The 27537-nt window shown below is 38.6% G+C and overlaps 2 protein-coding genes across 8 annotated transcripts in view; one reads left to right on the plus strand and one right to left on the minus strand.

Moving 5' to 3' along the window:
- Window positions 1–2245, plus strand: part of LOC128704165 (mucin-2) — a 67538-nt gene extending 65293 nt beyond the window's left edge. For all 4 annotated transcript variants that reach the window (XM_070099268.1, XM_070099269.1, XM_070099271.1 and 1 more), the window contains one exon: window positions 970–2245. In XM_070099268.1, coding sequence (XP_069955369.1) covers window positions 970–1095 — 126 coding nt within the window. In that variant the 3' untranslated portion in view covers window positions 1096–2245. The remainder of the gene's footprint in view (window positions 1–969) is intronic.
- LOC128705541 (uncharacterized) lies at window positions 1239–27093 on the minus strand. 4 transcript variants are annotated; one of them, XM_070099273.1, is made up of 8 exons: window positions 26965–27093; window positions 23878–24023; window positions 21421–21575; window positions 20974–21116; window positions 19097–19228; window positions 18167–18365; window positions 13859–14027; window positions 1239–4610 (listed from the first exon to the last, which is right to left on the minus strand). In XM_070099273.1, the coding sequence occupies exons 2-8, from the start codon at window positions 23924–23926 to the stop codon at window positions 4324–4326; spliced, it is 1134 nt and encodes a 377-aa protein (XP_069955374.1). In that variant the 5' UTR covers window positions 23927–24023; window positions 26965–27093; the 3' UTR covers window positions 1239–4323. The 4 variants fall into 4 exon arrangements, with proteins under 4 accessions (XP_069955374.1, XP_069955373.1, XP_069955375.1 ...); XM_070099272.1 differs by having other exon boundaries at window positions 26854–27087; XM_070099274.1 differs by having other exon boundaries at window positions 26941–27085.
- Window positions 27094–27537: the final 444 nt, after the last annotated feature.

Consider the following 27537-nt stretch of genomic DNA (forward strand, 5'->3'; position numbering starts at 1 on the left):
TCGATACAGCATTCAGTGAGAAGCAAGATTCAGTTGTTACTTGAATGTTTTGGCTATTAGAGGTATCTTATGTATGCAAGTTGAAGATCTCATTTGTATGACTTGGGTGTTAAGATGTAATAATTAGCTGGTAGATAAGATTCTGTGAGTGCATGTATAATTTACATATCAAACATACAACACACTGATCAGACTAGCAGACCCAAAATTGATCTATTAGTCAAGATTCAGGTTTCGATATTGAAATCACCTACCAGACATAGGATTCACCTTTCACACTTAGGATTCTTTATTACCCTAGTTCACTGTCCGATAAAGATTCTCAACTTTTTTTTTATCATATAACTTTCAACAGTTTTATTTTTAAACTTTATGTTGATACTCCATTTCTTGTAAAACTACAGGACTGTATGTTTATATAATTTTTTGTAGGGAAAGTGTTTGACAGTTGTTTTTGTTTAAAAGTACTGTATTAACCTTTTCTATTTATAAATAATAGCCATTTTTCTACTTTTATACAAAAATGAAAAGATTCATCTTTTTCTCAATATGGTTTTTGGTTTTCAAATTTGTCCTGTAGATGTAAGCAGTAGAATGTGTTAATACTTTTAAGCTTGTTTAATGGTTTGTATAAGTGATAAGTTGTCTGGCTTTTCAATTAGATAATTCCTATGGCTGCCTTTACTTTATTTATTTCCATGAATTACAATGTACTTCTGCGTTAGTATCTAGGCAAAATTCAGGCCTATGTCTTCATAAAATCGGTAGCCCTTAAACTTTCACAGCCTTTGAGAGGTTATAAGAAAAGTTCTTAATCTTTGGGAATAGTATATAGTAATAATTTTTATGCTAGGAAACTTTTTAGAAAAGCAAATACTGTATCATTTTAAGGAAATATTATTGTATGAATGTTTCAATCAGATGTGTGTGCATGAGTGGTCTAATGCATTACTTCTCTGACCCACACAGGATACGAGTGATATATATTACGAGCCAGATGACCTAATCACGACTCTGGGCCCCCCCGACCGACCTCCTCCCCCACTCCCCAAATCCAGTCATCCCCAGACATACAACTTTGCCTTCTTGCACTAACCTGTCTCTAAAACCAAGATTATGATGTTTAGTATATATATAGCATAATTTCCCTGGGTGCTACAGTCAATTATGCTAACAGTATGCTGATTTTGCAAACTTGTTTTAATAAAGAAGGGAAATTTGTTTGCATAAAGAGAAAATAAGTTTTATTATTTTTAATAAGCATCTATATTATTATAATCAAAGAGAGGCCCTAAAACACACAAGTATCTACAATTCTTGCATGTTTCTTTTGCACCAAGATTTAAGCCCAGAAATGCACAACTAAATACAGTACCATAGTACAAATTCATTTTAAAAATTACTTATTTGGAAATTCAACATATTACCACAAGTGTATTTTATCAGTCACCCTCCTGATCCACTACACAAAGGCCAGAGAACAGCCACATTGACTGGTAGATTAAACATTTATCGGGTTGCTGAATGTTTTATGGTGCATCAGTTATTTGGCAACTGTGTTGACTGTGGCACCTTGGAAGTAAGTGTTCTATAGGAAGACCATTATCACCCACAGACTTGACTATTCTTCATATTTCAAACATTGTCAAACAATCTTCTATGCCTGTCTATATTATGAATAACATACCATATCCATATTATTTCACAAAGAACACTGGTGTATAATTGGCAGTATGGACATGTTGATGCAACATTGTTTCAAAGTATCTGAGTGTATATAACTAACACAGAATTTATATTAAAAAGATTTTGTCCAGGGATGCACCCATGCTGTACAATAAATTAAAATTTTTTAATTATGTTGGTAGAATTACCAACTTGTTAGGGAAGAGAACATTTGCAATTTATGAGACATTTTATTGTGGTAACATTTTGCTCTCCATAAGTACATCAGCTTGACAAAACTGGAGACTGAAATAGCCACAATAAAAATGTCCCAATAGTTGCATATGTACTGTTTTACCTAACAGTTATAAACCTATTTATTGCTGTTTGTTAACATTTACAGACTTATGTTGCTACTAACTCCCTCTTGCTCATCCACATGAATCAAAGTTCTGAATTTAATATACAGTATTTCAGGAATCTTCTTCATTAAAACTAACAGCCTCAGTTTTATGAGAATGGTACCAAGTGATTAAACACTTCCTCTGCTAAAATGAATGTACTGTATATTACATTTGTGGGAGATCACTAAACTCTTCAGGGTCATAGTACCTGGAGGATTGTGAGGCAATCGGGTTTGATCCAAGGGGAGGTCAGGTCTAATTCTTTGCATCAAGAGCTCCTCCTGTTAAGGAACTTTCAAGGGGTAGACTATACTATACTGTAGATAAATCACAACCTTCTTTATTTATTGACTAGTACTATGTACATACCTCCTATATTATTTTCATACTGCTCTGTACAGATTTTAAACTTGTGTAAGAAATTATAGTACAGTATTTTATTAATGGATAAAACAACCCTGGCCATTCACATTTACCCATTAATTATCTTAAACTGATGCATTCACTACATTCTCAGTTTTGTGTGTTTAATCTATAATGATTAATGGTCATGTCAGTGTATTTGTAGGAGTGGAAAGGTTAGAAAGCAATTTTTTTTTTTTTTTTTTAAGAAATTACTGATCAGTTATGAGTTAGGGCAAGGGAGGGGAGAACATAACATTTATAAACAAAGATTTACTTTTAATATAACAAATGGTGTATAAATAATCATAGCTTCAAAAAAAGATATAGATGTAGGAATATGACTTAGTTTTCAATTTGATTACAGGTACAGCACTGATGTATGAATTCCATTGATTAATAGAAAAAAAAAGTGGTAATGGCAGATTAAAATTCACAGAGCTCTCCTCCATTAGGTTGTGAGAACCCCCAACACTAGCTTCTGTCAGGGACCTCAGATATGTGAGGCATCTAGGAAGCATTATGTTTAGTTATCAATATTGTGCTAGATAAAGCCAATGACTTACTTGTTAGTTGTTATCACTTAGAGCATTTGGGAAGATAAATTCCTTTGTTCTCCATAGCGATGTGGCCGGTCATAGCGCTAGTCACCTTGTACCATAATGTAAATAACATTAGCAGTCTCAGCCTATCTGAACTATTGCTCTTTTTTATGATGGGACATATTTGACTATTTTTTCATAATGAATAAGTTCATGAGATGTATAGTCTATTTATGATAATTGTAATAAATTATTGTTATGCCTTTGAAGTTTGATTATCCTGTGTACTAGTAGACTGACTGTCATAATTGTACTAATACAGTAAAACCTTGATTTAACGAATTTCAGATTTACTAGACAGAAGTCAGTTATTTTTACAGACTTGGGTCAATTCATTTCAGATTTAATGATGTCCATTATTTTTACAAAAAATTCTGGATTCAATAAGCAAACTGTAAAATCCACAATTATGAGCTATTGTTGCAGTTCATGAGGTAAATGTACTTTCAGATTTAGCAAACTTGGTTCCTTAAATCCAAAAATTGTTAGCTACTATTAGTCATGGAAAAATATTCTTAAGTTTGAATTCAATTGACAATCAGATTTAATGAACACCCCCTCCCTTCCCCCATTAAATCAAGGGTTCACTGCATTTAGAATATATTTAACAGTGTTTAGTCTATAAAGGATCTAGTTTGGAACACAACTGCTGCTCATGGAGTGTGTGGGATAATCTTATCTACAGTTGTCTTCCATACCAGACAAAACAGTGAGAGACTAAAATTCAGATAATGTACCTATGGAAGCAAGTATGGCAAGCTGTTGAAAATTCAATATTTTGCAAAGTGTAAAACTTGTAAAATGCCAGAAACCTTAATGTCAGAAAAAGGAATGATGTTGATTTGCTGGTGCTATATACTTACCAGCACATACTGATGTAATAACATATTGTACTCAATATATAGCAGTAAAATACACAAAATAGAGTAGAATGTAATAAAACTAGACAAATATTCAATATGGCAATACTTTAACAATTACAATACATTTTGCTATTCTTTAAGGCAGTTGCTGGTCCCCACCTCAAAAAAAAAAAAAGTTAAAATTACAACTAAAGCACAGTAATTAAATATAGCAAAAAATAACAGCTGTACTATACCATATTAATTCTACGAGGCCAACCCACACTCGTTGGAATGCCAGTAGAGGTCTCCCCAGACATCAAGCGTGGCTGAGTTAAGAGGGATGCTTTATTTCTCTTGAAGCTGGCTCTCCAGGTATCAAGAACTGGATGAAGGGTGGTGCCCCCACTACCACTGGTGGAGCCTGGGGGCACTATGGTGACGCCAATAGATGTCCCCAACTCTCCAAGTGTCAAGCTTGGCTGGGTTGAGAGGAGCGCCAGACTTGGAGATATGAACATGGTAGCCATGGGAGGCGAGCCAATTGACCATCTGCTGGAGTGCACTGGCACGGCAAGGGGCATGGTACTTGTGGCGGTTGTTGGCCACCACTGACCACTCCATGAAGATATAGGGTGTGAAGTGCTCCATCAAGAAGATCTTACCACCCAGCACTGCTCCACACTCCCACCCTTCTGTGAGGCCAAGGAAAATCTTTAATGAAGTGAGACTAGAAAATACAAAGTATATTAATACAATTTTATTGAAAAAAGAAAAATCAAACCAATCCACCAAACAAGAATTTGGTGCTGGGAAAAAGGAAAAATTAACCATAATCAAATAAAAACAACACATACACAAGCACATTTATAAAGATTTGATATATAAACATAGAAGAGTACAGAAGAACCCTGCTTATATGGTGGGTTAGGTTCCAGGTTTAAGGTAGTAGGTTGGTAGACAGCAACCACCCAGGGAGGTACTACCGTCCTGCCAAGTGAGTGTAAAACGAAAGCCTGTGATTGTTATACATGATGGTAGGATTGCTGATGTCTTTTGTCTGTCTCATAAATATGCAAGATTACAGGTATGTCTTGCTATTTCTACTTACACTTAGGTCACACTACACATACATGTACACATTTATTTATACACACTCATCTGAGTTTTCTTTGATTTTATCTTAATAGTTCTTGGTCTTATTACTTTTCCTTTTATATCCATGGGGAAGTGGAATAAGAATCTTTCCTCCGTAAGCCATGCGTGTTGTAAAAGTCAACTAAAATGCCGGGAACAATGGGCTAGTAACCCCTTTTCCTGTAAAGATTACTAAAAAGAATAAGAAGAGGAAAATTGTCAAAGTGGGAAGTCTGAATGTGCGTGGATGTTGTGCAGATGATAAGAAAGAGATGATTGTGGATGTTATGAATGAGAAGAAGCTGGATGTCCTGGCTTTAAGTGAAACAAAGCTGAAGGGGGTGGGAGAGTTTCAGTGGAGAGGAATAAATGGGATTAGGTCAGGGGTTTCAAATAGAGTTAGAGCTAAAGAAGGAGTAGCAATAATGTTGAAGGATAAGCTATGGCAGGAAAAGAGGGACTATAAATGTATTAATTCAAGGATTATGTGGAGTAAAATAAAGATTGGATGTGAAAAGTGGGTTATAATAAGCGTGTATGCACCTGGAGAAGAGAGAAGTGTAGAGGAGAGAGAGAGATTTTGGGAAATGTTGAGTGAATGCGTGGGGAGTTTTGAATCAAGTGTGAGAGTAATGGTGGTTGGGGATTTCAATGCTAAAGTGGGTAAAAATGTTATGGAGGGAGTAGTAGGTAAATTTGGGGTGCCAGGGGTAAATGTAAATGGGGAGCCTTTAATTGAGCTATGTGTAGAAAGAGATTTGGTAATAAGTAATACATATTTTATGAAAAAGAGGATAAATAAATATACAAGGTATGATGTAGCATGTAATGAAAGTAGTTTATTAGATTATGTATTGGTGGATAAAAGGTTGATGGGTAGGCTCCAGGATGTACATGTTTATAGAGGGGCAACTGATATATCGGATCATTATTTAGTTGTAGCTACAGTTAGAGTAAGAGGTAGATGGGAAAAGAGGAAGGTGGCAACAACAAGTAAGAGGGAGGTGAAAGTGTATAAACTAAGGGAGGAGGAAGTTCGGGTGAGATATAAGCGACTATTGGCAGAAAGGTGGGCTAGTGCAAAGATGAGTAGTGGGAGGGTTGAAGAGGGTTGGAATAGTTTCAAAAATGCAGTATTAGAATGTGGGGCAGAAGTTTGTGGTATAGGAGGGTGGGGGCAGGAGGAAAGAGGAGTGATTGGTGGAATGATGAAGTAAAGGGTGTGATAAAAGAGAAAAAGGTAGCTTATGAGAGGTTTTTACAAAGCAGAAGTGTTATAAGAAGAGCAGAGTATATGGAGAGTAAAAGAAAGGTAAAGAGAGTGGTGAGAGAGTGCAAAAGGAGAGCAGATGATAAGAGTGGGAGAGGCACTGTCAAGAAATTTTAATGAAAATAAGAAAAAATTTTGGAGTGAGTTAAACAAGTTAAGAAAGCCTAGGGAAAGTATGGATTTGTCAGTTAAAAACAGAGTAGGGGAGTTAGTAGATGGGGAGATGGAGGTATTAGGTAGATGGCGAGAATATTTTGAGGAACTTTTAAATGTTAAGGAAGAAACAGAGGCAGTAATTTCATGCACTGGTCAGGGAGGTATACCATCTTTTAGGAGTGAAGAAGAGCAGAATGTAAGTGTGGGGGAGGTACGTGAGGCATTACGTAAAATGAAAGGGGGTAAAGCAGCTGGAACTGATGGGATCATGACAGAAATGTTAAAAGCAGAGGGAGATATAGTGGAGTGGTTGGTACTTTTGTTTAATAAATGTATGAAAGAGGGGAAGGTACCTAGGGATTGGCGGAGAGCATGTACAGCAGGGCCCCACTTTACGGCGTTCCCCTAATACGGTCATTTCAAATTATGACCAAAACTCGCTATACGGCTCCCCCCACCTGACTTTCTAATACGGTCACTGCGCCCCACCTTGTTTGTTTACATTCTTCGTGAGCTCAGTAAGCACTAAGTCTCTCCATTTTGTCTGGAAACTCCAAAATTTCAAATGTTTTTAAAAGTTATTTCATATTTTATATATACTCTGATAATTATACTTATGTATACCTGTACTTAAATAAACTTACTGTGCTGGCGTGCAGGTACACATTAAAATCAGTAAGAGTGTCTTATGTCTCCAGACGTCATATTAGTAATGATAATAATCATCGAGTCTCATTTAAATGTCGTATATTACGTTAAATACACATTTTCATTAATCCATCCATGATATTTTTTTCAAAATTATATAATAAACACGATACATAACATAAAAAGATGATAAATACACCCTACAATAGAATAAATAAACATATATATGAGATGTGGTAGCCAGATAACTTGTACAAGTGATGCCAAGAATAACATTTTCTCTAATCTAACATAGAAAATGTGTTACTGGGGGTAACTGTAGAAAATTATTCCTTTCGTATGTGTGTAAGCAAGTTCATTCAGGTATACACAAATACAGTTACATAGATTATCATACATAACAACATATGTGTAGAGAACCTAGGATAACCCAAAAAAGTCAGTGACTTATTACCATTGCCTTCACTCAGAGCATCATTTCTTCTCAAAATGGTGTTACATGAGAATGGGAGTGTTCTTCTTTATTTATTCTACCGTATCAATGTAGAGACAACCTGTACACAATGTAACTTGTACACAAACCAGACATGTACACTTTGTTTACAAAACTTACCTTCGCCTGGTTTATTTACATAACTCTGCGCCTGTCCTCTCTCATGCACTCATTCTTTCTCTCTCTCATTTATTTGTTTTATCTCATTTACTTACTCCTGACCCTACATTAAGACTAAAAATATTTTAAGGTAAGTAATGAGTGAACTGTATATACATTTTATCGCTCTGGGATGCTTAAATGTAATAGAATATTATGTGTAGGTGGGTTGGCCTGGTATGGTAGCCCGGCTGACTACCATACATACCACACTTGATTTTTTACAATAAATACTACTCATCTCACCCTATATTTTAAGGTAAGTAATGAGTGAACTGTATATACATTTTATCGCTCTGGGATGCTTAAATATCATAGAATTGTATGTGTGGGTGGGGTGGCCTGGTATGGTAGCCTGGCTGACTACCATACATACCACACTTGATTTCTTACAATAAATACTACTTGTCTCACCCTAGATTAAGACTATGAATATTTTAAGGTAAGTAATGAGTGCACTATGTGTGTATTGTACTTTTTTATTGTTTTTTGATGCCTGGTTCTATTGCTAACTTAATATATGTTAGTGTAAACTTGTTATCTAGTGTTTGTATGCATTTGTAAGTGGAAAAAAAGGGTGTTCCATTTTACGGCGGTTTCCGCTTTACGGCGGTAGCCTGGAACCTAACCAGCCGTATAAGTGGGGCCTTCCTAGTCCCTTTATATAAAGGGAAAGGGGACAAAAGAGATTGTAAAAATTATAGAGGAATAAGTTTACTGAGTATACCAGGAAAAGTGTACGGTAGGGCTATAATTGAAAGAATTAGAGGCAAGACAGAATGTAGGATTGCGGATGAGCAAGGAGGTTTCAGAGTGGGTAGGGGATGTGTAGATCAAGTGTTTACATTGAAGCATATATGTGAACAGTATTTAGATAAAGGTAGGGAAGTTCTTATTGCATTTATGGATTTAGAAAAGGCATATGATAGAGTGGATAGAGGAGCAATGTGGCAGATGTTGCAAGTATATGGAATAGGTGGTAAGTTATTAAATGCTGTAAAGAGTTTTTATGAGGATAGTGAGGCTCAGGTTAGGGTGTGTAGAAGAGAGGGAGACTACTTCCCGGTAAAAGTAGGTCTTAGACAGGGATGTGTAATGTCACCATGGTTGTTTAATATATTTATAGATGGGGTTGTAAAGGAAGTAAATGCTAGGGTGTTTGGGAGAGGGGTGGGATTAAATTTTGGGGAATCAAATTCAAAATGGGAATTGACACAGTTACTTTTTGCTGATGATACTGTGCTTATGGGAGATTCTAAAGAAAAATTGCAAAGGTTAGTGGATGAGTTTGGGAATGTGTGTAAAGGGAGAAAGTTGAAAGTGAACATAGAAAAGAGTAAGGTGATGAGGGTGTCAAATGATTTAGATAAAGAAAAATTGGATATCAAATTGGGGAGGAGGAGTATGGAAGAAGTGAATGTTTTCAGATACTTGGGAGTTGACGTGTCGGCGGATGGATTTATGAAGGATGAGGTTAATCATAGAATTGATGAGGGAAAAAAGGTGAGTGGTGCATTGAGGTATATGTGGAGTCAAAAAATGTTATCTATGGAGGCAAAGAAGGGAATGTATGAAAGTATAGTAGTACCAACATTCTTATTTGGGTGTGAAGATTGGGTGGTAAATGCAGCAGCGAGGAGATGGTTGGAGGCAGTGGAGATGTCCTGTTTAACCCTTTGAGGGTCGAGAGGCCCTCTCCGAAACTCGTTCTCAGGGTCGGCCAAATTTAAAAAAAAAAAAAAATTATTTTCTCTTATGAAAAGATAGAGAATCTTTTCCCGATCATAAAGACACCAAAAGTTTGAAATTTGATAGAAAACTTACGGAATTATGCTCTCGCAAAGTTAGCGGTCTCAGCGATGTTTACGCATCGGCGATTTTGCCCACTTTGAGCCCCATTTTCGGCCAATTTCACTGTACTAGTCGACAAAAAACATGAATATTTCGATAGAACTCCATTTTTTCTATCGAATGGGTGCAAGAAACCACTCATTTATGAAATTCTACTATCCAGTACAGTGGTCAGAATTTAGCAATTTTGCCAATTTCACACAAATTTCAAAAGATGCCAATTTCCGAATAGGGTCCAGAATAAACAAGAAAGACATTCCTGGCACTAAAATGACATTTCCTCTAGTCATTAGTCATGTCTCAAGGCCCCTCTTATATTCTTTTGCTTTCCACTTTGAATTTTTATTTTCACAAAAAATATAAGATTTACTGTTATGCAGACTACTGCATTAGTGTAAAAAATGGTATAAATATTATTGGTGCACTTGTGAAAGAATATTAGACTCACCAGTTGACGTGTATTGCATGCTTGGCACGATTTGTTTACTTTTGAAGTTTGGTAAAAATCGAACATTTCTGCTACTTTGAGCTCAATTTCAAGGCACATTTCTTTGTAAAACCAGTCAAAATCATCTCAATTTCTGTAGTATGTCTTCCATTCTATAAAATGAGACCAAGAAAACTAGAATACAACAATAAATACCATACGAAAATACACTGCAAAGTCGCTGATTTATTCAAAAAAAATGGTCAAAGTTTTTTTTTTCTCATTATGCACTGTGTGCTGCAGGATTTTTTTTAGACTGTGCACACTGACCACATAGACCCATTCTTTCATATGAAGGCCTACCAGCTTTCTCCCACTAGATTTGAGGCCGCTAGAATTTATGAGTACTAGTACGTCAAAAACCCCTACGCGTAAGACGTACTAGTACGACGAAAACCCTCAAAGGGTTAAGGGCAATGTGTGATGTAAATATTATGCAGAAAATTCGGAGTGTGGAAATTAGGAAAAGGTGTGGAGTTAATAAAAGTATTAGTCAGAGGGCAGAAGAGGGGTTGTTGAGGTGGTTTGGTCATTTAGAGAGAATGGATCAAAGTAGAATGACATGGAAAGCATATAAATCTATAGGGGAAGGAAGGCGGGGTAGGGGTCGTCCTCGAAAGGGTTGGAGAGAGGGGGTAAAGGAGGTTTTGTGGGCAAGGGGCTTGGACTTCCAGCAAGCGTGCATGAGCGTGTTAGATAGGAGTGAATGGAGACGAATGGTACTTGGGACCTGACGATCTGTTGGAGTGTGAGCAGGGTAATATTTAGTGAAGGGATTCAGGGAAACCGGTTATTTTCATATAGTCGGACTTGAGTCCTAGAAATGGGAAGTACAATGCCTGCACTTTAAAGGAGGGGTTTGGGATATTGGCAGTTTGGAGGGATATGTTGTGTATCTTTATATGTGTATGCTTCTAAACTGTTGTATTCTGAGCACCTCTGCAAAAACAGTGATAATGTGCGAGTGTGGTGAAAGTGTTGAATGATGATGAAAGTATTTCTTTTTGGGGATTTTCTTTCTTTTTTTTTGGGTCACCCTGCCTCGGTGGGAGACAGCCGACTTGTTGAAAAAAAAAAAAAAAAAAAAAGGTTCCAGGCTACCACCATAAAGCGAGAGCTGCTGTAAAGCAAATCACCCTCTTTTTCACTTTTAAATGCATAATAACACCATCATATATTAAATTAGCAATAGAACTAGGCCTACAAAAAACAATAAAAGTTAGGGCCTTGGATTGGATAATGGTTTGGCATAAAGGCACATTGTTACTAGCTTGATCGTCAATCCATACCAGTAAAAGTTTTTCCATGTCAGCAATAAGGTTATCACATTTTCTTATAACTTAAGTGTTCACTGGTGTAGCACTTTTAATTTCTTGCAACACTTTCTCCTTAGAGTTCATTTAAAGTTATGAAGTAATAACTTTAAAACACTTGAAACTTTGGAAGGTTTCCAGAGCGAACCAAGAGATATGCAGAGCTCAAGGCAACACCCAGTTTCACTTGTAGAAATAAAGTATTACTACTATTATTATCAAACACTGTAGGGAGGGTGCTCCATAAATGTGTATATAATGTCTGTTTTCCTAGGTAGTAGGTTGGTAAACAGTAACCACCCAGAGAAGTACTACCGTCCTGCCAAGTGAGTATAAAACAAAAGCCTGTAATTGTTTTACATGATGGTAGGATTGCTGGTGTCTTTATTCTGTCTCATAACCATGCCAGATTTCAGGTACGTCTTGCTACTTCTACTTACACTTAGGTCACACTATACATGTGTGTACAAGCATATATATACACATCCCTCTGGGTTTTCTCCTATGTTCTTACTAGTTCTTGTTCTTGTTTATTTCCTCTTATCTCCATGGGGAAGTGGAACAAAATTCTTCCTCCATAAGCCATGTGTGTCATAAGAGGGGACTAAAATGCCGGGAGCAAGGGGCTAGTAACCCCTTCTACTCTATACATTACTCGAGTTAAAAAGAGAAACTTTTGTTTTTCTTTTTGGGTTGCCCTGCTTCGGTGAGATATGGCTGGTTTGTTGAAAGAAGAAGAATGTCTGTTTTGGGTGGGCGGTCAGACTTGCTCTAAGTATTTGATACGTGTGTGCTGGGCGCATTGATATACGTTCACTCGCATTATGTATATGACTGTGATGCATTTTCTCCACAATACAAACACCTTACAATGCATGAGGAGCCTGCCAAAACTAGCTCCTCTCTCATATTCCTAGGGATAAATGGTCTAAGGATACTGACGCCCACCCCAACAGCATACCCACCCCCACGATAACTTCAAGTTAAAAAATTGGGAGATTAGTATGAGGTTATTGTACAGAGATACACATCTCGTAGCAGCCGTATACTCATGGTGAAGAGAGCCAAGCGCTGTACCATGGGCACAATCTGTGACTGAGTTAAAGGCAGCTAACTATGTAACCAATGACCTTTTTCAAGTTGCCTGTAATAAGCAATGAGTGGGTCATCACTGTGCATGATTAAAGCCCATGTCAGGTATTTTTACCCTGACAAATAAATTAACAAGAAGTAGAAACTCAAAACTTGGTTGGTTTGTCAAGTATGAGCACTCAAGTGGTGTTGGAATTCTATTGATACAGTAGCTCTAGTGTTGATAGTACATCTAGCAGTAGATGAATCATGATCAGGTACTAGGAACAAGAAGAGCAGAGACGACCTGTTACCAATCCAATGCTGTTTCAGCAGCTCACTACGAGTCAGAACCATGTCCAACCTGTCCTTCAAAACATACCAACAGATGGCATTAGTGATAACTATAAGGCTTATTAATCATTAGAACAGCATTCAGAAACCTGAACAAGTAATTTTTAATAATGCTACAGTATATACATAACATGTGAAAGATTAATCCTTGAGTACGTAGCACCAATGTAGAACCTTTATCTAGCCAAGTGCATAAAGTGACTTGTGGCTCAGTGGTAAACTGCTCAGCTAACACTCAAATGACTCAAGTTCAATACTCACTTGGGACAAGACATATGGTAAAATTTCCTTACACTTCCTGCCCATGTTCATCTAACAGTAAATAGATGCCCAAGTGCTAGATTTCTGCTGTGGGTCACATCCTGGTGGATGGGCTTTGAAATAAATCATAGTAGGATAATCTCAAACTTTAAAAAAAAAAAAAAAAACTTGAGAAAGTACTGCATCTTTACATGCAAATAAAAAAAAAAAAGACAACAGAAAGCACTCTTACAGTGTTATGTTATATTATGCAGAAACACAAAATATAATTTTAAATCAAACCTGCTCTAAACTACATTTTAAGGTAAAATTTAAGCAAAATCATATTTTATATGAAGTTAAAAACCCTTGAAAAGGGAAGGTAGTGAAAGAGCAGGATGCTCTAGGAAATGACATAAGAAGAACTGTACAGGGAATTAAAAGTACAGTGAGTACTGAGAGAGAACAAAAAAAATTCAATCAAAAGTTACAAGGTAGATCCGGCAGCTGGTGCTCAACCCTCACAAACCTAACTGGGTAATTATGCATTTGGCTTACATGAGGAAGTTTGCAGTTTTATTAGAGAGAACAAGTATCTTACCACTGGGTGGATGAAATGAGGAAGCTAGCATGAGGGAATTAAATTAAATTATGGGTAATTTTTTAGTTTCTTGTAAGACACACTGTAGCTATTGTTCCATGTTAATAAAAGTAGTGCTTATAATAATGACAATAATGATCATAATGATGAACCATCAACTGACCAACATCAATCTTAAGGAGGACATGAGAAGTGTTGACAAATGACTTGAGGTGATCCAAAGTGATTGTGGTGACTTGGTCATGAGGTCGTGACTTCCTGATGATCTCTGCCTCCCTCGGTGTTGCCTTCACTACTGACGTTCCACCAAGGTTACCCTCACGGTAGTGTAACTGCAGAAAGTGGAGACAAGGCCATTAGTCACAGTAGTACACGAGTATACTGTGTAAAATATTATTTTTATTTTTTTTTTTTATTATCACACTGGCCGATTCCCACCAAGGCAGGGTGGCCCGAAAAAGAAAAACTTTCACCATCATTCACTCCATCACTGTCTTGCCAGAAGGGTGCTTTACACTACAGTTTTTAAACTGCAACATTAACACCCCTCCTTCAGAGTGCAGGCACTGTACTTCCCATCTCCAGGACTCAAGTCCGGCCTGCCGGTTTCCCTGAATCCCTTCATAAATGTTACTTTGCTCACACTCCAACAGCACGTCAAGTATTAAAAACCATTTGTCTCCATTCACTCCTATCAAACACGCTCACGCATGCCTGCTGGAAGTCCAAGCCCCTCGCACACAAAACCTCCTTTACCCCCTCCCTCCAACCCTTCCTAGGCCGACCCCTACCCCGCCTTCCTTCCACTACAGACTGATACACTCTTGAAGTCATTCTGTTTCGCTCCATTCTCTCTACATGTCCGAACCACCTCAACAACCCTTCCTCAGCCCTCTGGACAACAGTTTTGGTAATCCCGCACCTCCTCCTAACTTCCAAACTACGAATTCTCTGCATTATATTCACACCACACATTGCCCTCAGACATGACATCTCCACTGCCTCCAGCCTTCTCCTCGCTGCAACATTCATCACCCACGCTTCACACCCATATAAGAGCGTTGGTAAAACTATACTCTCATACATTCCCCTCTTTGCCTCCAAGGACAAAGTTCTTTGTCTCCACAGACTCCTAAGTGCACCACTCACTCTTTTTCCCTCATCAATTCTATGATTCACCTCATCTTTCATAGACCCATCCGCTGACACGTCCACTCCCAAATATCTGAATACGTTCACCTCCTCCATACTCTCTCCCTCCAATCTGATATTCAATCTTTCATCACCTAATCTTTTTGTTATCCTCATAACCTTACTCTTTCCTGTATTCACCTTTAATTTTCTTCTTTTGCACACCCTACCAAATTCATCCACCAATCTCTGCAGCTTCTCTTCAGAATCACCCAAGAGCACAGTGTCATCAGCAAAGAGCAGCTGTGACAACTCCCACTTTGTGTGTGATTCTTTATCTTTTAACTCCACGCCTCTTGCCAAGACCCTCGCATTTACTTCTCTTACAACCCCATCTATAAATATATTAAACAACCACGGTGACATCACACATCCTTGTCTAAGGCCTACTTTTACTGGGAAAAAATTTCCCTCTTTCCTACATACTCTAACTTGAGCCTCACTGTCCTCGTAAAAACTCTTCACTGCTTTCAGTAACCTACCTCCTACACCATACACTTGCAACATCTGCCACATTGCCCCCCTATCCACCCTGTCATACGCCTTTTCCAAATCCATAAATGCCACAAAGACCTCTTTAGCCTTATCTAAATACTGTTCACTTATATGTTTCACTGTAAACACCTGGTCCACACACCCCCTACCTTTCCTAAAGCCTCCTTGTTCATCTGCTATCCTATTCTCCGTCTTACTCTTAATTCTTTCAATTATAACTCTACCATACACTTTACCAGGTACACTCAACAGACTTATCCCCCTATAATTTTTGCACTCTCTTTTATCCCCTTTGCCTTTATACAAAGGAACTATGCATGCTCTCTGCCAATCCCTAGGTACCTTACCCTCTTCCATACATTTATTAAATAATTGCACCAACCACTCCAAAACTATATCCCCACCTGCTTTTAACATTTCTATCTTTAACCCATCAATCCCGGCTGCCTTACCCCCTTTCATTTTACCTACTGCCTCACGAACTTCCCCCACACTCACAACTGGCTCTTCCTCACTCCTACAAGATGTTATTCCTCCTTGCCCTATACACGAAATCACAGCTTCCCTATCTTCATCAACATTTAACAATTCCTCAAAATATTCCCTCCATCTTCCCAATACCTCTAACTCTCCATTTAATAACTCTCCTCTCCTATTTTTAACTGACAAATCCATTTGTTCTCTAGGCTTTCTTAACTTGTTAATCTCACTCCAAAACTTTTTCTTATTTTCAACAAAATTTGTTGATAACATCTCACCCACTCTCTCATTTGCTCTCTTTTTACATTGCTTCACCACTCTCTTAACCTCTCTCTTTTTCTCCATATACTCTTCCCTCCTTGCATCACTTCTACTTTGTAAAAACTTCTCATATGCTAACTTTTTCTCCCTTACTACTCTCTTTACATCATCATTCCACCAATCGCTCCTCTTCCCTCCTGCACCCACTTTCCTGTAACCACAAACTTCTGCTGAACACTCTAACACTACATTTTTAAACCTACCCCATACCTCTTCGACCCCATTGCCTATGCTCTCATTAGCCCATCTATCCTCCAATAGCTGTTTATATCTTACCCTAACTGCCTCCTCTTTTAGTTTATAAACCTTCACCTCTCTCTTCCCTGATGCTTCTATTCTCCTTGTATCCCATCTACCTTTTACTCTCAGTGTAGCTACAACTAGAAAGTGATCTGATATATCTGTGGCCCCTCTATAAACATGTACATCCTGAAGTCTACTCAACAGTCTTTTATCTACCAATACATAATCCAACAAACTACTGTCATTTCGCCCTACATCATATCGTGTATACTTATTTATCCTCTTTTTCCTAAAATATGTATTACCTATAACTAAACCCCTTTCTATACAAAGTTCAATCAAAGGGCTCCCATTATCATTTACACCTGGCACCCCAAACTTACCTACCACACCCTCTCTAAAAGTTTCTCCTACTTTAGCATTCAGGTCCCCTACTACAATTACTCTCTCACTTGGTTCAAAGGCTCCTATACATTCACTTAACATCTCCCAAAATCTCTCTCTATGACAGAATTATTACTGACAGAGGTAGAGGTAAGACAGCAAGTAAGACCACAAAAGAGTAATGAGAATTTACAGAGATGAGGGGATGTATATACCACATGCAAGTAAATAATATTTAGATAAAGGTAAGAAAACTGTCTATTACCTTTATGGATTTGGAAAAGGCATAAGATAGGGTTGTAATAATGTTGGTAGAATTACCGACAATATGTAAAGTAAAAGGACACAAGTGCAACTAATGTGACATTTTTATTGTGGCAACGTTTCGCTCTCCAGGAGCTTTGTCAAGCTGGCTTGACAAAGCTCCTGGAGAGCGAAACGTTGCCACAATAAAAATGTCACATTAGTTGCACTTGTGTCCTTTTACTTTACATAAGATAGGGCTGATAAGAGAGCAATGTGGCAAATGGTGCAAATGTATGGAATAGTTGTTAGGTTACTAAAAGCAATGTGGCAGAGAATTCAGGAGTTAACAAAGATTTGTTGAAAGAAGGAAGGGTTCTTGAAGCAGTTGGGGCATTTAAGAGGATGGAGCAAAGCAGAATGACAATGTATAGAACTGGGATAGAAGGAAGGGAAGGGGTCATTCCAGAAGAAAAGTTTGAGGGAGGGGATAAAGGAGGTTCTGAGTGCTAGGGGTTCAGCATTCAATAGGCTTTTATGAACGTTTTTGATCAAAATGAGTGGGTTCACAAGGTTTCATGGCCTCACATGCTGTTGAAGTATAAATAAGGTAACAATAATTAAGAAATAATTAACTCATTTCCCAAGCATTGTATGACCTTATGGGTTAGCACTTCCCCCCTCAATATAAATATTGTACTATATAAAAATAATAGTATAATAAACTTATTTTTTTAAGAACAAAATATCAATATTTATAGAATGTAACATGCTTGTAATATTTTCATAGTAAAACCACTGTGATGTAACAACCTTGACAATGTCTATGATGTATCAGTTACTGCATAAGCAGTCACATCTTGCTTTGTCAGTGTGATACATTACACAATTTTGATAGCCTGTCCTTTTTAAGTTGATTATGACCTCATGAGAGCTCCCAGACTAACATGATTTTAAATTAATATACTGACACTGGTAACCTAACATGTCCTTGTCTAGTGACCTACTACTACTGTGATCATGTCACACATCTTGGACACTTAGATAAATGACCCTTGAAAAATTACCTACAACACATTTCCTGATTATCTCGATTCATCTGTCTCCCACTGACCTTAGCATGGAAACGGTGGTCAGCTACTGCATGAAGCAAAATGGTGACCTTGCTGGCCACCCCCCCAGCCACAGCACCAGCATGTAGTCTTACTGCTGATGACCACACTGGCTCCACCGCAACCGCCCATGCACCCAACCGTGCTCCTAGTAGGCTGTACACACCTACATGAGCACCTAGATCAACCACAGTGCTTGACCTGTTGGGGCAAGGCCACCAGACCTGTTACACAGCTTATTCCACAATGCAAATGTATTGGATACAAAGCATACTAGTGACAGTAATGAAGGACAAATATCAAGCAAGTTTTAACTTGTGACAATGCTCTTCTCTCTGTAAAGCTCTATTAATGCTGAGGCATTGTCATAATAAAAGTTTGCTCTGCATATGTCCTTATAAAGACCATGTACTGTACAAGGTGTTAGAGGACTGGTCCATGGAATTTGTGTGCTGTAAGGATGTAACACTGAACCCATGGTATAGCTCAAAAGTAGCACATATTAGAGACCTGATTTACAATGCTTCAAGTAAAACATCTTCAAAGCAGTCTGCTCCCATACAGTTTTTTTTTTTCTTTGACATGTCAGCCGTTTCCCACCGAGGCAGGGTGACCCAAAAAGAACACCCCCCCCCCCCCAAAAAAAAAAAAAAAACTTTCATCATTCAACACTTTCACCATCACTCATACATAATCACTGTCTTTGCAGAGGTGCCCAGATACTATAGTTTAGATGTCCCTCAAAACTGCCAATATCCCAAACCCCTCCTTTAAAGTGTAGGCATTGTACTTCCCACTTCCAGGCTCAAGTCCGGTTAACCGGTTTCCCTGAATCCCTTCACAAAATATTACCCTGCTCACGCAGGTATATGTATTTAGTTAATGGCTTGCTTATTTATTTATTTATTATAGAGATACAATGTAATACTCACGGGTAGTAGGCCAAAGCAGCTGAGAAGAGTGTGATGATGTGTGGCTCCCAGGTGCCTTCTCTCAGTAGCTGCTGAGAGATGTACCTGTCATTGGAAGCATCATGAGGACACACTGGGTACTCGGGATCACACCTGCAAAAGTCACTTACACCATTACCATACAGTATATGCAAAAAAATGATTTCAGTATGAAGATGAAATCATTAGTGGCTCCTGCTATATTTTTAACACAGGAAACCCTTGATTAAAGAGACTAATGGAAAAAAGAGGGAGGCCAGTAATTGCAGCTGCAGTGGATAGATACATGACTGTTTAGCCACAACCATATGTACAATTCTGGAACCAATGTACTTTTTCCATTAATTAATCAAATGACCCAGTAGATTGTGTTTCATGTCACCAAAGTCTGTTAAATTGAGGATTTATTGCATATTTTAATGTAGGTCTTCTATATTTATGCAATTCTCTTACACAGATATAGTAAACTGTATGATTATTTATAAACATAGTTTAAAAAATGCCAGTGTTACGGTAGCCATCAGCCATACACCTACATCTGTACAGGTGAAAAAGAAGTTATCTTACCTCAGGTATAGTATACCACCCCTAAGATCCAATCCACAAGTTTACTAATTACTAATTATAAATATTTCAAGTTGCTGTGGGCTGCATAAAATCTCGTGGTAAGCCACAGTTTGGAGACTCCAGCTTTAGGGGATAGTGAATATTTCTGAAGAAATGAAGCACTGGCTGTTATTATTATTTTTTATTATCACACTGGCCGATTCCCACCAAGGCAGGGTGGCCTGAAAAAGAAAAACTTTCACCATCATTCACTCCATCACTGTCTTGCCAGAAGGGTGCTTTACACTACAGTTTTTAAACTGCAACATTAACACCCCTCCTTCAGAGTGCAGGCACTGTACTTCCCATCTCCAGGACTCAAGTCCGGCCTGCCAGTTTCCCTGAACCCCTTCATAAATGTTACTTTGCTCACACTCCAACAGCACATCAAGTATTAAAAACCATTTGTCTCCATTCACTCCTATCAAACACACTCACGCATGCCTACTGGAAGTCCAAGCCCCTCGCACACAAAACCTCCTTTACCCCCTCCCTCCAACCTTTCCTAGGCCGACCCCTACCCCGCCTTCCTTCCACTACAGACTGATACACTCTTGAAGTTATTCTGTTTCGCTCCATTCTCTCTACATGTCCGAACCACCTCAACAACCCTTCCTCAGCCCTCTGGACAACAGTTTATTATTATTATTTTCTACATTAACCCTTAAATGGTCCAAACGTATATATACGTTTTTTCAACATCTGAAAGTATGTAAAAAAATGTAGATCTTCTTTTTTGTTTTACATTTGAAAACGTGTAAAAAAAACTTTTATCTACATTTTTTTTTGTTTTATTTGAAAATATGTAAAAAAAAAGTAGATCTACTTTTGTAGCACTACGAATTTGAGCGTCAATCTCTTTGGACCGTTTAAGGGTTAAATAAGATAAATTAAAAAATATTATATACATGTAATTAGAACAGGCTAGTAACCCCTTCTCCTATTCTCCATGGGGAAGTGGAACAGAATTCTTCCTCCGTAAGCCAGGTGTGTTGTAAAATGCCGGGAGTAAGGGGTTAGTAACCCCTTCTCCTGTTTACATTACTAAAGTCAAAAAGAGAAACTTTTGTTTTTCTTTTTTAGACCACCCTGCTTTGGTGGGATACGGCCAGTTTGTTGAAAGAAGAAGATAATTAGAACAATACTGTATGTAACTGACCCATTTTTATACACAAAAAATCTTTAAAAAGACAATTTTATAAACAATACTTTTAGAATAAATTCACAGGAAAAGCCTCATGCTAATGCCTGACCTGGTATTGAGGCAGTGAAGTTCTGGCGAGGGTGGATGAGTCATGTTGAGGATGAGCAGGGTGTGCGGGGCGCCGCCACCAGGTAACAGACGCTCCAGCAAGCTCTCCTCTTCCACCACACTCACTACCACCCCAGGACCAACCTCCACATGCACACATGCAAATGAGTGGGGAGGAGGGGAAGAGGAAATTAGGGATTAGACAAGACAGAGCTAAGAACAGATCAATATATCATGATTACAGTCCTTTTTACCTGAATTGTTTTAACATGTTTTTATTTTCTGTGGATTCTTTAAGTAACTGGTTACAACACAGGTACAGCATTATATATTATATAGGTTCTGTATTATACAAGTCACTAAAACCACTACAAAAACTATTACTGAAACCACTCCTACTAGTGCCACTGCTTCAACTACAACTACTACTATTAATAATATGACTCACCAGGTCTTGTGTCATCTTTGGGGCATGTTGACTGTAGTGCCGATGTTGGTGGTGAGGGAGATGGTGTGGAGGCCAGGTGTCAGAGTCATCATTATCTTCACCCACAGCAGCCAGCAGCAGACTCACAAACACCAGTGCTGTCCCAACCACCAACACTGCAAACCACCAAGGTTCCTACTAGGCTAAAATATTGTCACTGTACACATGCATATCTGTATATGTATAAATTATTTATTTACTTGCCATTATACAGTAGAAATTCCCTAATATGACCAGCCCTTATTCAGAATTTATTTTTATTACTACCTTTCTACCCTCCAATTCAAACAGGCCCTTGACTGGCTCACAAGACTGAATAAATACATTAACAAGTGAGCCAATCTCCAGGAAAGATATCTGCGGTACAGGGTATGTTGTTGCCATCATTCAAGCATCAGTGGACCAAGCACCATATGCTTATCTAAATTCAGTATTTTAAATTAAATTCTGTTGGGAAACCAACAAAAATACTGAATTATCCAATGTTTTTTTCTGGCTCAATGGCTTTCCCATGCCCAAATCCACTTTTTACTCTGGTCATTATTCCTTATAAATGTCAATACTAACCACATGAAATATACAGACAGGCCCCACTTACACAGCAGGCTGGGTTCTGGGCTACTGCTATAAAGCAAAAACTGCTGTAAATTGAAACAATCATTTTTTCACATTCAAATCCATATAAAAGACCAATAACATGTTTACATTATCATATATTAAGTGAGCAATAGAGCTAGGCCTAAAATATGCATATATAGTACACACATTACTTCCCTTACAATATTTTCATCCTTAGCTTATAGTGTGTGACGAATATATTTACTGCAGGAAGTTTGAATAATCAAAGAATGGGTATAATTGAAAACTGCTGCATCAGCAAGAACTGTTCACTCCTAACATGTTCACAAATGCCTGCTGTATGTCCAAGCCCCTTGCACACAAATCCTCATTTACCCCCTCCCTCCATCCCTTCCTAGGATGACCCCTACCCCTCTTCCCTTCTACTACAGATTTATACACCCTCCAAGTCATCCTTGTTTTTGCTCCATCCTCTCTGAATGACAAAATCACCTTAACAACCCCTCTTCAGCCCTCTAAATAATACTTTTAGTATTTCCACACCTCCTAATTTCCACATTACAAAATCTCTGCATAATATTTACACCACATACAGCCCTTAGACACAACATCTCCACTGCCTCCAGCCTCCTCCTTGCTGCATTTACAACCCATATTAAACAACCACATAAGGGAGTTGGAACTAATATACTCTTGTACATTCCCTTCTTTGCCTCCATGGATTAAGTTTTTGTTGCTACAGATACTTCAATGAATCACCCACCTTTTTTCCTTCGTCAGTTCTATGGTTAGCCTCTCCTTCATAAACCCATCTGCTGACAAGTCTACTCCCAAATATCTGAACACATTCACTTCTTCCATACTTCCTCCCTCCAATATATCCAGTTTTTCTTTACTTAACTCGTTTGATACCCTCATCACCTTACTCTTATGTATATTCACTTTCAACTTTCTTCCTTTACACATCCTCCCAAACTTGTCCACTAACCACTGCAACTTCTCTTTAAAAATCTCCCAAAAGCACAGTATAATCAGCAAAAAGTACAGTACCTGTGTCAACTTTTATTTGTTTAAGTTTGTGGGTTGCAGTAGGACCCCCATATCCATGGGATATACGTTCCTAGGACCTGCTGTGGATACTGAAACTGTGGATAGTAGCAAACCTTATATACAAGTCCTATACATACCTATTATAAAGTTTAATTGATAAATTATGCAGAATAAGTGGAGAATTATCACTTTTTCACTGATGGGAAGCACTTCACGGCTTCTCTTAGGCTTTGAAGAACTGCCAACTTCTCTAATTTTGAGCTTCGGGGCCATTATTATGTAAAATTAAGAGGTATTTTTGGACCACAGTAAACCGTGGATAACTGAAACCACAGAGACTGAATCAGCGGATACAAGGATTCTACTGTATATCCATTTTTCCCATTCTTATTTTTACTCTCATATGCCATTCCCCCTTTATTAAGAAGAACTGCAGTAGATCTGCAGGTCAATGCTGGGCAGTCCTAAGTTATACCCACCTGTAGGTTAAGAGGCACTGAGGCCAGCAGACTGGGCGTTTAATGTACATGAACAGTGGTGTTTCCTCGTTGGTAGTACATAATTTATGCATTCAATATTTGCACTAGAGCAACATAATGAGACGTTCTCACTTGCTAAGATACAGCAGTCAGAGTGGCATGTACTATATTAGTCAAAGTCAAATTTTATTTCTTAAAAAATAGTGATGACCGAGCTCTGGAAAAAATTATGGAAAGCATTTCAGGCAGACTCAAACCTGTGCAGTACTTAAGAACCAGGCTAATATATTGCTTCCTGGGGCATGCATACCAATAAGCAGTAGTCGGTGAATACGAGGTCGTCGACACCAATTAGGCATTGCGGATTAGTTCACCCAGCACACATCCTGCCTGCCTTCTTCATCTCTTACTCCTCTCACCTCTTTCCTGCCTCTCGAGTCTTGTTTTACCGTCAGTCTGGAAAAAATAAATTAGGCATCTTAGAATCTCCTCCCATAATGTGTACAACATTAAATTACAACAAAATTCATATCCCACTACTGCTTACCACAAAAGTAAATGCTGCAGCAGAAGCATCTAAAATATTTAGATTAACAAAATATTGTCCTTATTATACTAAGCAAATATAAGGAAGGGGGAAAATAAGCACAATAAGTCTTACAACTCAGTGGCCTGCCTGGGCAGAACTTGACTGTAATCTTAAATTTCAGACCCACATCCAGCATATAACTAACAAATTTCCAAAACAGTAGGTATCCTTTCCAAGATATGATATTATGTACCCCAAAGGGTGCTCCTTACTTTATATCACTCTCTAATATACCCTTACCTCACCTATGGTATTTGTGCTTGGGGATCTACCATGGCCATTCACCTTAAACCTTTAATAACCCAACAAAAAGCAGCAGTGCAGTTGATCAAAAACTCCAGCACCAGACAACACAGCCCACTACTCTACAGAAGCTTGAACTTACTTAATATACAAAATACATATACACACTTATTACTGTGCCTAATATACATACAGAACATTAAACTCCAATATCAACCCTCCACTCAAACTTCTCCTAGACAGCTTCAACAGAACACACGGGCATAACATGAGGCATAAAACAATTTTTGACATCTCGCATGTCCATCTCACACCATGCAAAAATCCAATACTGCTGTACACTAATGGCCCCTTTCAAGGCTGGCAACATTGCAGACCTGGAGAGTGTACAAAGAACTTTCATGACACACATAAGTGCGATAAGGCACTTAAACTACTGGGAACGGCTGAAGGTCCTTGATCTGCATTCCCTCGAACGCAGGCGAGAGAGATACATAATAATATACACTTGGAAGGTCCTGGAGGGATTGGTACCAAACCTGCACACGAAAATCACTCCATATGACAGCAAAAGACTCGGCAGGAGCTGCAACATTCCCCCGATGAAAAGCAGGGGCACCATGAGTACACTGAGAGACAACACAATAAGCGTCTGGGGCCCAAGACTGTTCAATTGCCTCCCAGCATACATAAAGGGGATTACCAAAAGACCCCTGGCTGCCTTCAAGAAGGCACTGGACAGGCACCTAGTCAGTACCTGACCAACCGGGCTGTGGTTCGTACGTCAGCTTGTGTATGGCCAGCAGTAACAGCCTGGTTGATCAGACCCTGATCCACCATGAGGCCTGGTCTCAAACCGGGCTGCGGGGGCAGTGACCCCCAAAACCCTCTCCAGGTAAACTCCAGGTAAACATAAAGGGCCTGAAGATCTGGAACTCTCTGCCTGAAACAGCAAGAGGTCCCCTGCCCACAAATCAATTTAGGAATATACTCAAAAATCATCTCGTCTCTCAATAACAACCATACCCACGCTATGCTAAACTCTAACCAAATTTAAAGCAACTCTCCAAAATATTTTATTATCCCCTTAACTATTAAGCCATTATTAGAAACTTAAAAATGTATGTTTGTATCATTAATTGTACTACCTCATATTAATAATAGAGTAAAATAGTATTGAATACTACTTTTCTTCACCTGTCTATACTTAGTAGTCTATAAATACATGATAGTGGCTTTCTTTGTACCAATCAAATTATTAAATATAAACACATTGTAACCTTAGCAAAGAAATCTGATTTTATTTTATTTTTTATTTATTTTATAATGTCTAAGGTGGAGAAAAAGGATTGTCACTACTAACATACCTATTCTTGATTCATATCATGTTAATAGCTAACAGATAAGAACCACAATGGATGTAAGTCACTAAGGTTATCCTAGGTAATTTACATTATGTATGATAATTGTACATATGTGTACCTGTGCCTAAATAAACTTACTTACCAATGGGACAAAGGAGTGGGAAAAAAAGGCTTTATTGGTTAAGGGAGTTATACTGAAAATAAGTTACTCAGTGTAGGGAAAGTTAGGGTATTCTGCCAGTGTAATTCGTACAGGTGTGTACAGAGGTGCTCGTGGCTTGGTTGGTAGTGTTCTAAGCTCACACACTGAGGGTCTGTGATCAATCACTGAGTGGGAAAAACATTGGTCATGTTTCCATACACTTGCTGCCAGTGTTAACCTTGTAGTGGGTACCTGGGTGTTAGTCTGGGGGTAAGAAAAACCTAAATTGCCTGAAATGTTCTACATAACCTGGACCTTTCTATACAGTATGTCAATTTCACCTAAGTCTGTATCATGTACCTGTAGTGTGTAATGTAAGATAAATTAACATTATTATTATAATGAACATTATTAGTATTATGATTATTAACGATTATTAACATGAACATTATGATTAATATTATTATTATTATTGTTAATAATATCTAATTTATGAAGAACTTTGCTCATTCACAGAGCCCAGAGAAACCAATTAAATTTTTATAACCACGACTGCTGTATAGCCCTTGTGGCTTAGCGCTTCTTTTTTGACAATAATAATAATAATAATAATAATAATAATAATAATAATAATAATAACCACGACTCAGATTTGTTCACAAAGTCAGGAGAGCGAGGAGGCGGGACCAGGAGCTGTAACTCGACCCATGCAACAACCATGAAGAGTAAAGATACACGTAAATAAAGACTAATGGTGGATTACTATTAAGTTACTTGTATTTATTTTAAGCTTGGTGGGTTGGGCTTCCTTTGATCTGGTTATATTTCTTGCTGATGGCACAAGGAAATTATTGCAAGGTAAAACCCACTCAATATTGTACAGTTTAAACTATATTTTATTGCCGAAATCTACCAAGTTTTTTTTTCTTCTAAGGAAAGAGATATTACCTGTGTATGAAGTAGATGACTGACTGATGTGTTGTAGATGACAACTAACACTGTATGACACAACTAACACTGTATGACACAACTAACACTGTCAATGATGAGATAATGAACCTTAAACGTTGACAAGACTGAGTAATACACTTGTAGCTTCCAGTGTGTCTTTCTTTGTTGGGTTTATCAGGGCCACTGACAGCATCAGCTGTATTACTGTGAGTCCTTAACTCTACTGATGGTTCTCCCTCCCTCCCTGCCAGCACCCTCCCTCCCTCCCTGCCAACACCCTCTCTGCAGGCACCCTCCCTGCCAGCACCCTCCCTCCCTCCCTGCCAGCACCCTCCCTCCCTCCCTGCCAGCACCCTCCCTCCCTCCCTGCCAGCACCCTCCCTCCCTGCCAACACCCTCCCTCCCTGCCAGCACCCTCCCTCCCTGCCAGCACCCTCCCTCCCTCCCTGCCAGCACCCTCCCTCCCTCCCTGCCAGCACCCTCCCTCCCTCCCTGCCAGCACCCTCCCTCCCTCCCTGCCAGCACCCTCTCTCCCTGCCAGCACCCTCTCTCCCTCCCTGCCAGCACCCTCCCTCCCTGCCAGCACCCTCCCTCCCTCCCTGCCAGCACCCTCCCTCCCTCCCTGCCAACACCCTCTCTGCAGGCACCCTCCCTGCCAACACCCTCCCTGCCAGCACCCTC

This window comes from Cherax quadricarinatus, chromosome 66 (genome assembly GCF_038502225.1).
Source record: "Cherax quadricarinatus isolate ZL_2023a chromosome 66, ASM3850222v1, whole genome shotgun sequence".
Classification (NCBI taxonomy): Eukaryota; Metazoa; Arthropoda; class Malacostraca; order Decapoda; family Parastacidae; genus Cherax; species Cherax quadricarinatus.